This window comes from Mizuhopecten yessoensis, unplaced genomic scaffold, assembly GCF_002113885.1.
Source record: "Mizuhopecten yessoensis strain PY_sf001 unplaced genomic scaffold, ASM211388v2 scaffold10065, whole genome shotgun sequence".
Taxonomy (NCBI): domain Eukaryota; kingdom Metazoa; phylum Mollusca; class Bivalvia; order Pectinida; family Pectinidae; genus Mizuhopecten; species Mizuhopecten yessoensis.
Genome location: NW_018408361.1, coordinates 310683 through 321667, shown reverse-complemented (window position 1 = coordinate 321667; position 10985 = coordinate 310683). Strand labels below are relative to the sequence as shown.

Sequence of the window (10985 nt, the reverse complement as noted above, 5' to 3'; positions counted from 1 at the left end):
CAACTTCTGAAGAAGAACCAAAAAGCATAGAATCTTATAATAATATTTTGCTGGTAGTTTCAACAGATGGAGCCAACAAAGTTTGCGAGGGAAATATTTTTAGTGCAATATAATATTTAATGAGAATATTTTGCTATGCCTGCTTAAATATTCAGGTGAGCGATATAGGCCCTCTTGGGCCTCTTGGTTTTTTTTTAAATGTTATTGTTGATTTCTTGAACAAGAAAAAATCCACTACACATAATACAGTGACAATATGTTTTAAAGTCATCTAAGTTTAAAATGAATAATTATTAATCAGCTGAGATTTCAGATGAATAATGATCCTATGTCAGCTGATTCCCAACACTGGGTACTTGTATATTTGCAAGTAATATTCATATGTTCATTCCAACAAGTTTGTTAAATTAATGCTTATGATTATCTGATATTTTATTGACACTCTTTTTCACTGTGTACTTTGTATAGGTAAGAAATACGCAGAGCTCCATGGTGCTGGTGGTAAAAAGGAAGGCAAGAGCAAGAAGGAACAGCCCAAGAAAGAAAAGGTTTGTAAAACTTTGTCAATATACTCTGTAGTCAGTTGTATGCTTAAAGTTTAAATTTATATAATCACAAAAATTTTGAAGAGCCCAACATCTGATGAAATCGCTATTTCTCAAAATTACGGAAGAACAGATCTTTTATCAAATTTCACGTGGAGGTTCCCATTAGACTTCAGGTGTGCATGTTTTATTTTGAGCTCTTGATAGATTTCCCCAAACTTTATAGTTTGGTTTTGCTTGGCCCAAAGTTCAAAATACTGATATTTATACAGTTCATAGCTATTCAAGTACTTTATTAACACTAACAATGTTAAAACTTATGTATTGGAATTTGTTGAAAATGTGCTGTGGGATTGAAATAGGTAATGAAACATTTTTTCAGAAGAAGGAAGTAGAAGAAGAGGAATTACCACAACTACCCAGGGAGAAGAAGGACCCCTGGGCAGATTGTCCACAGGGGTTAGTGTTAATATCTAGTATATGATGTCTAATGGAGTTCACTCACAAGTGTAGTTGTTCAGAGCTTTGTGTCATTCATATCTATTCAAAGGGACATTTTACATGAAGTATGGTAGTTTTGATGTACAAAACATAAAGTATTTCCTTATTAAGGAAAGGGCGTTGAAGATGTTCATGTAACTTGTGCCCAATCCTTTTGCTTTCTGGCAGTAAAATATGTTAAAACTAAAACTTAATCATAAACATGTGTCAAGAAAAGCATATAAAATATCCAGATGTTATTGTTAGGTGGGTTTTTTTTTGTAAAAATTATCTCTCCATTTAGAAGAAAACCTTTCTAGACATCAGATTTCTATTTCAGAGCATTCAACTATGATGAATACAAAAGGGAATATTCAAACAAGGATACACTGAAAGAAGCTCTGCCATACTTCTGGAAAAACTTTGAGCCTGAAAATATGTCCATTTGGCATTGTGATTACAATTACAGGAAAGACCTTACAAAAGTTTTTATGACCTCTAACCTTATCAGAGGTAAGTGCCCCCAAAAATGCTGTTCTACTTTTTAGCTCACCTGCCCGAAGGGCTAGTGAGCTTATGTCATGACTTGCTGGCCGTCTATCGCCGTCCGTCAACTATTCCTTTTAACGACTTTTTCTGAAGAATGGACAGGCCTAGAGTCATGATATTTGGCTGAAAGCTTCTTTGGTAGGAGCCTGACAAAGTTTGAGAACGAATATGATATTGACCTTATTCCAAGGTCACGGGGGTCAAATGTGTCCACCACTTCAAATGACTTCTGAATAATGGAAAGGCTTATAATCATAATATTTGGCTGGCAGCTTACTTAGATAGAGCCCAATAAAATTTGAAAACGAAAATGACTGACCTAATTTCAAGGTCTTGGGGGGTCAAATGTGTCAAACTCTTCAAAGAACTTCTTCTGAAGAACTGAAAGTTATAGAATCTTTATTTTTGGCTGGTGGACCCTGGGATAGAGCCCGGTCAAATATGTCGAACGCTTAAAACGACTTCTTCTGAAGAACTAAAATGTATAGAATCTTCATATTTGGCTGGTGGCTTCCTGGGATAGATATCATCAAAGTTTGAGAATGAAAATGACCTTGACCTACTTTCAAAGTCACAGGTGTCAAATATGTCAAAAACATTAAACGACTTCTGAATAATCCAAAGGCATAACATTTTAATATTTGGATGATGGCTTCCTGGGATAGAGCTCACCAAAGTTTGAGAAGGAAAATGACAATGACCTACTTACAAGGTCACAGGGGAAAATATGTCAAACAACTTCTGAAGAAGAACCAAAAAGCATAGAATCTTATAGTCATATTTGGCTGGTAGTTTCAACAGATGGAGCTGACAAAGTTTGCGAGGGAAATAGAATATTGTAGTAATATTTGGCTGGTAGTTCAATAGATGGAGCCGACAAAGTTTGCGAGGGAAATATTTGTAGTGCAATATGATATTTAAGAAGAATATTTTGCTATGACGGCTTAAATATTCAGGTGAGTGATACAGGGCCTCTTGTTTAAAAATCAGTTTGTTTTAGATTTAAATCATAAACCAGGCCACCAGAAAGATGAAATAAAATTTCTTGGTTGTTTTGAAAGTGAATTTATCTACTAATACACCTGTATCATATTTGACATAATTTTTAAAAAGATCTATAACACCAGGTGAGCTTTTCATTCCCCTAGTCAGGGAAAATCCTTGAATTTGAGAGCAGTGGGCCAATTTCAGCTATTTTTAGTCGATATCAAAATGAAGAGGGGCCATTTTATATAACATTAAAAGAAAATTGGAATGTGGAGGGGTCAATTTCAGTTTTGATGGGTCAATGTCCCTGTCTGAGACTCTTTATTTCAATAATTACAAGAAGTTTTATCTGATTTTGGGTTTCACATGCATATTGGTTGTTTTTAATATCTTGTTCCTGTGCTATTGCTTCACACTGATGTAATTTCACTAGTGTGATGCAGACTTCTTGGTTAGCTTTCATAGCTCTTGGACATAATTTATGCAATTCTGTCTTTGATTTGATGTGATCAAAAAGTCTTACCCACTGGAGCTTATTGATGTATCTGTTTATTTCCCTTTGATTTGAAACATAGCTCATGTGACTGTTAAGGCATTTGGGCCTTTTGTTCTGGTATGAATTCTCAATAGTTTTGTTTCTTTCTCTCCAGGATTTTTCCAGAGAATTGACAAAATGCGCAAGAATGCTTTTGGAAGCATGTGCATTTTGGGAGAAGACGATGATCACAATATAAGTGGAGTTTGGTTTTGGAGGGGAAGCGGTCTTGCTTTTGAGGTAAGTTAGGAAATTTTTAATGCATGTATAATGTAGATACTTGCATACCAATGATTATTAAATAGTGATTATATATAGATATTCCAATTTCATGTATCATTTTAAGGTATATGAATGGTATATCGGGGTTCATGCCAGCAGTCGCCAATAGTGCAAAATGCGAAAATTATAATAATTTGGCTATAAAAAAAAAAATAGCTTTGCCATTTTTTATGGCACATAAAAAAGTCTGTTGTTTTGTCAAGTTTTATAAAAATGTGCACTGTATCAGTACATAGCTGTAATACAGGTAAAGAGTTATTATTTAGCTGCCTTATCTAGGTGAATTCACTGCCCAATTAATTTATTTGTGTCGCACTATTGTTACAGTCACTAATCCCCTCTGAACGGCTCGCCCGTGCGCACACCGTCTGTAGCAAATAATAGGTGGTCAAGAGCCCTGGAAACTAGCCAAGGGCATTGGGGATATAATTGAGAGGGCTAAGAAATTGTTATCCCATACAAACTACCGATACCTTACACATGTAGCTAGCATATAAAACAAACAATGACGGTTGAAGAAAGACAATCTTTATTTCTAGTATGTTCACTAACTCTGATGATTATTCAGAACTAAATGTGCAGTTAAAACAACTTAAATTGCAACTGAAGTAAAAAGTCTGGTTTTAGAAACATTCCTCTTAATACTGGAATACTACACGAAATGGTCTAATGAGGACACAGATTTACTGTATATATTTTCTCCCTCAGTAACGCAATTTCGGCCAAACAGGAAGTTGTAAGTGCTGACGAATTATAAGTGTTTGGACGGATCCGGACCGAAATTCAGGATTTCTATTTTAAACAGTTAAACACTAAGATAACATTGAAAATATAATTACAATGTATTTTATAAATATCTTTGTATTTGTAATAATTAATCCCCTATTGGTGAATCCGGGGGGACTTTAGGTTTTTTCTCTGTCCGTCCGTTACCTTTGGTTAAGGTTTTGGTTAAAGGTTTGTAATGGCTTACCATTCGCTTTATGATGATGTTAGGATGCTGATTAGAGGTTCTTTAGGGGTCTAGCATTAATGTTTTTCGACTTGACTACCTTGGCCTGAATCTCCAGGTTAAAGTTTGGTAATTAATGGCTCACCGTTCACTTAATAATAGTGTTAGGATGCTGATTTTATGTACAGAGGTTCTTTAGGGCTCTGGTGTGAATCCTGATATATCATATCATTGTCCACAAATATTTGACCATAACATTTTACACAAGTGGGATCTTTTCTTTTAATCAGGTATGGCTAATTTTCAAAGGAAAAATATTTATAGGTAAAGCTAATCACATCGGTAGTAATTTGAACAGTCTTTGATTGTCCTTACCACTGATTGCTGGAAAATAGTATCCGATTACAAGAGCCTTTCTATTTCAAAAATTAAAGCAGGCATTGTTAGCTATATTTTTATTGATGCTATAGACAACAATATATTCTTATTGCATTTTTTCAATAGGTTTGTTCTAATCTCGAATCTTTCAAAATTAGAAATCAACAACAAAATTTGATATGGTTGCCATCCTGCATGCATTGATCTTTTAATACTTTCATTAATATCATTTTTTCCCCCACCTTTTCATCTTGCAGCTGTGTGACGACTGGAAGGTGGATTACGAATCTTACACATGGAAAAAACTTGACCCTAAAGATGAGAAGACAAAGAAATTGGTGCAAGATTACTTTGACATGGCTGCTGTAGTTGATGGCAAGAAATGTCTTCAGGGAAGCATCTACAAATGATGGGTGAAGGCAATGTGAACTAATTTATACTGACAGACTGGGAGGGATGGGCATACGCAATGGAAGTGCTGTGTCTTCCATGGACATTAAACATGTTGAAAGTGAACATGGAAACTGTTTTTGTGTTTTGTCTTTCAAATTGACCTCCAATTCTGGTAGCCTGATCATCAAAGTTCTAATAAATTAGGGGTATTCCATAATTTATCATATAGGAGAAGCAGGCAGCATCTGTAATAATAAATAATCGGTGGTTGGTTTAAAATCAGATCTGTCTACCAGATGCAGGTGCCAAATAATAATCACAGTGTCCGTCTATCTATCTGTTCATCCACACTTTCGTTAACAAAGATTATCTCTGATTCCAAAAGACTAATCCTTCTGAAATTTGACACTGTGGTACACAGAAAGTGTAAATGTGCAATAGGAGTTTATACATTTTAAGGTTAGGGTCACTCACTAAAACTATACCGTAGGGAATCCGAAAGTCTAATCATTTTGAAATTTGACACGGTGATGCACTGTGATACATGGACATGCAATAGGGTTTTAAAAATAGATGTTTAGTTTTTAATACAAAAAGTAATTATAAACTTGCTTTGTGAGCTTTCGAAGAGTGGAGACACTGGTCATTTGCACTCTATGCTTGGCGGAGGAAACAAAACGTTTTTGAAAGCTTTGCAAAATATGTTTTCAATTACTGTTAGTGTACAAAACAGTCTTAGCATTTATTATCTATACAAGACTGATGAATCTCGTTCTGAAAAAGGTCAAGGTCACTGGTACTGAAAATCGACCATGGGGGGTATAGTGCTTATCTTTGAAACAAGTCTTTTTAGCCCACCGTCATCTGATGGTGGGCTATTCAAATCACCCTGCGTCCGTGGTCCGTCGTCCGTCCGTAAACAATTCTTGTTATAGGTATTTCTCAAGAAGTACCAGAGGGATCTTTCTCAAATTTTATATGCAGGTTCCCCTTGCTCCTTAGCTGTGCAGGGCATTTTTTTGAGACTGGTCGGATAAACAACATGGCCGACAGGCAGCCATCTTGGATTTTGATAGTGAAAGTTTGTTATCGCTATTTCTCAAGAAGTACTAGAGGGATCTTTCTCAAATTTTATATCTAGGTTCCCCTTGGTCCTTTGCTGTGCAGGGCAACTTTTGAGATTGATCGGATAAACAACATTGCCGACAGGTAGCCATCTTGGATTTTGATAGTGTGGGTTTGTTACCGCTATTTCTCCGGAAGAACTAGAGGGATCTTTCTTAAAATTTATATGTAGGTTCCCCTTGGTCCTAGCTGTGCAGGGCAATTTTAGAGACTGATCGGATAAACAACATGGCCGACAGGCAGCCATCTTGAATTTTGATAGTGAAAGTTTGTTATCGCTATTTTTCGGGAAGTACGGGAGGGATCTTTCTCAAATTTTAAATGCAGGTTCCCCTTGATCCCTCGTTGTGTATGTTATATTTTGAGACTGATCATAAAAACAAAATGGATTAAAAGAAGAACTAAACAGATCTTTCTCATATTGCAATGATCGATTCTATTTCTTTCACATTAAGTACTGTACTAGTAAATATGTGAAATGACAAACTCACTTTGAAGGTTGGCTTTCATACACATCAGTATTAAGTTTAGATCAAAAGTTACCTCAAGGTGCATTTACTGTTTACATGACTCGATCAAACAGATTAGAGAAAAGATCGAACTGACAAAGAACTAATGAAGATGGTACAAAGGTGGGCGCCAAGATCCCTCTGGGATCTCTTGTTGTATGTAGATGTGCAATAGGGGTTAAACAGTTTTAATGTCAAGGTCATAGGGTGATACACTGTTATAATATATAGATGTCTAAAATTTGTTAGGTCAAGGTCGCTCAGTGTTGCTAAGAATAGACCCATATTTGCTGTTGGCAGTCCGAGTCGGAGCTAATTACTTGAATGAAGTCCGGTGTTTCTGCTGTCAACACCACAGCACTATTCACTAACATACCTGTATTTCTACCTATTGTATTAGAACAATTTGTTACATCATGCACATAATCTTTATCCTCATAATGTTATATTTACCTTAAAAATAAGTTTATATGACCTTGTACAAATAGTTAAAAAAAAGTTCATGATAAAAATGAGCATACTGTATACCAGGAAATTTTTCGCTGCATTTTAATTTTTGCATTTCACTCTCCGTTTAAATAAGTTGTCATGACAGCGAACGTCGGTAAACAAAATAATATGCATAAGGATTAAACGTGAAAGGCGAAAATGGATTTACCAATCAGAAGGGTAAACTTTATTCGCTGCGTAGATTTTCAGGTCCGACAACAGGGGCACAGTTCAATTTATCATTTTATATCTGAAGCCTTCTTGTTTACCATAGACCTCCGTTATAATGTATGGTAAACAAGGAGGCCCTGGATATTAATTGAACTGTGATCCGACGAAGCAACGACATAATTAGTTGTTGCTTTGGTGCACCTGATTTTTTCATATATGCACAATTGATATCATTTTAGCATTGAAATCTTACTATATGTTGGCAGCAAAAGGCAGAATTTCACACGGAGTGATCCATTCAAATTGGCAAGCGTGACTCCATTAAAACTTGCACTTCAAATTCGTGCACTTTTCTGATTAATCAATGTTTTATTCTAGATTTGACCTTTAAACAAAGTTTTAGAATAATTGCACAGGCTTCATCAACATACAGTATATATATTCAAATCATGTAATGGTACTAGCCAAACACCAGGGAGCCTGGTCGTCGTGCTATTAAATTGTTTACACCTCTGAATGTTGGTATTGTCTTAAAGAGTACTGATTTACTTATCAATAAAAAAAAAAAAAAATGGTGTTTGATAAAATTGAATTATCAAGACAAATTGTTGATAGAAAATAAGTTTAAGAAAAACAACAGCACCATCAAGTTTTGGTGACTGTTATAAAATATTCTGTCTGTTAGTTGTTATTTTTACAACATGAACAACTTCGGTGGATAAGTACATGATATTTAGTGTGGTCACAGATCAAAACAGTGGTATATATCCAAGATGGCGGACATTTGTGAACAGGGGGGTTGCTCGCAATTAAGCCCCCTCCCAACTTTTGGCCCATCTTTTTTTTTCTCAGGAAGGGGGGCGGCTTATTTACGGTAAAATACGGTAGGAGCAGCCTTTGCAAAACTCATTGCTCATGCGTATGCAAAACAAACAAAAACGAATCGTGTTGGTCTAGTTCACTGTGAAAGCATCTAGATTTATATTTTCTTAACAACAAAATAAAATAGACCCAAGAAGATCAAGCCAAATACATTTTAATTTAAAACCTATTTTGGTGCAATTGCCTGACTCGCCAAAGAATAAGCATTCTGTTTTGTAGACAGCCTTTACAAGGCTTACACTTCACTATATTCTTGTGCAAAATACGTTGTCTGTGATCGTTGTATATAGAACGCTACACGTGTCATACTATCGTAGAAACAACATAGGGTATATACCTTAATAACCCAATGATTCGGTATGATTCTATCATAAAACTATAAAAACCCACTCAAATATTGCGGCACATCAGCCCGCTACCAAACAATACGGCATAAACCAATAAGAACGAATAAAGAACGGATCAATGCACACATTTATAATTAATTGGTTTTATATCTGTTGTAGCCTTGTCCACTGGCTATAACTGCACAGGGAAGATTTGTTTATCTTATCTAAAGCTAAAGTAATATAAGGATAATACCAAATCAAAAGCTGTTCTAATCTACTCATAATTCCAATAAAAGATGATTAAAAGAGCGTCGATGATAAGGTTAGTACAGATGATCCTTTTGTACAGCATCTGTGACGTCATCAGACATGTCAACAAAGCAACACGTCGGTGTTTGTTATAGAATGCAGGGAAGGACGATGGTTAATAAAACGTCACTGAAATTGGCAGAGATGCTGTATGTGTGTGTGCTATAGAAGGGTGTGGTCCCAAAGGGTTGAACGTCCTTCAATCACCTTAAGCTGTTAATAGGACGTTAAACAAAACGGAATCAAACAAATAAGTGGAGATGCGGGATCCAGTAAAAGGAAATTGGTGAATTTCAGCCTTTAAAAGACTACTTCTAAAAGGAATGAAGGACTCGAACCAAATTTGATACGTAACATCAGAAGGACAAGGAGATGGAAAACTGTAAATGAAGGTTGTAATCCCTTTGGGTTTGGGCAAACATTAGGAAAATAACAGTTTAATCCTCAAAAGCCTACCCCTCCAGAAGGACTACAAGAACTTGTACCATATGCGTCTGAATGATAACTAGGGCTAGTCGAATTTATTTTGTAAATATTGATTTTGCATGGCCTGTTGGGCCACGTGGGCATGGCATAAGATGGGTCCAATCTACTTAGTGCAACATCAAACAGTTTTATCTTCCAAATCATGCCCCTGAACAACTACACAGATTGTTTTCATATATAGTATGAACAAAACTGAGTCAATGTGATCATATGTTGTATTAACGAGGTGGGGACCTAAAATGTGATGTTGGGATAATTTGACATCAAAATCTTTACTTCCTTTGCATCACTAGGGCAAGCTGATCATATTTTGTATAAATATTTGAATGTATGGTCCCCGGAACCGATTGGGTTGGCCCCCAATATAAATGTGTATGTAATGCTGTACTACTTTAAAAAGGTTTAAGATCCCCACCATATTAAAAAAGATAATTTACGTCCGTGCTTTCAGGATTTGGACTGAGTGTTAGGTGTCCGTCGAGACTAAGTACAAATCAAATTTTGACATCACTATCTGAAACATCTCTAAACTATAATGGGAGCGTCACTTTAGCATAAAACATGTATAGCTCCGATCCGATTTGTGCTAATATGAACATCATACAGCTGGTTCGTCCTTCTAGGACTCATTGGTGATGCTTGACTCAAAAAAGGTAGAAATCTAAAGAGTCTTATTTATTTAGAAAACCATTTAAAAAAAATATGAATTTTAAAAAAATAGTCGAGTATTAGTCAATTTCAAATAATAAGGAGTAAAATGTGTATATTCTAAATCCTGCAACTATTCAAAATTCAAAAGAAGTAATTCAGGCTATCAAGACCGGCATAAGGCAAAACCGACTATGAAGCTCACGAGTGTTACCACTCTTGAAACCCAAGGGAACCTAATTCCTTTGCTTTAACCTCGCTGACCTTCATCAAAAGTTTAGTAATCCCGTGCTATTTAATAAGTTAATAGCTTATCCCGAATTCAATTTAACTATATCTGAAAGTGTTCCCATATCACTCTACTTTCAACAACAAAAGTGGGTCCCATATACGTTATAATGAATTCAAAAGGGGCTTACTATATATGTCAAGGTGACCCAAGGAAGTATGAACATTTGTCTATTACTTTTATATCGAACCTGTTATTTTTTAGGTTGTAATATCATTTCAAAGCGTTGAAAGGCTTGATCGAATTTCCTGTATTCTCTCTGCGCGTAGGATATACTGTGAGAGTGGAATCTATAAATAAATATTTACTCAAAGCTAAAAACGCAAGCAATTCCACATCGTGACACTTTCCACTTTGATAGTATACTCAATCATGAACATGATTATTATGTAACAAAATGAATCACTTTTGATGAAGCAGTAAACGCCTACCCTTCCGGAACGCCTGGTCGATCTAGACCAAGTCATTTGGGGATGGCTCCACCCACAATATATACAATGTAAAAGGTGCATGCTTTTGTACCCATTTTGTACAGTTTTTGGATGATAATTTATATGCACTGCGTAAAATGTTGACCTAGTCTTACAAAGCTGACCAGAGACCAGGGTCCATATTCATGAAACTATTCTCATGCTCAAGCATGGATT

The 10985-nt window shown here is 35.7% G+C and overlaps 1 protein-coding gene across 1 annotated transcript in view; it reads left to right on the top strand.

Moving 5' to 3' along the window:
* The window catches only part of LOC110459428 (elongation factor 1-gamma-like), a 12473-nt gene extending 7241 nt beyond the window's left edge, over positions 1-5232 (top strand). Inside the window, exons 7-11 of the mRNA XM_021511664.1 lie at positions 469-548; positions 928-1004; positions 1366-1538; positions 3212-3336; positions 4966-5232. Of these exons, the coding sequence (XP_021367339.1) occupies positions 469-548; positions 928-1004; positions 1366-1538; positions 3212-3336; positions 4966-5118 (608 nt within the window). The 3' untranslated portion in view covers positions 5119-5232. The remainder of the gene's footprint in view (positions 1-468; positions 549-927; positions 1005-1365; positions 1539-3211; positions 3337-4965) is intronic.
* Positions 5233-10985: the final 5753 nt, after the last annotated feature.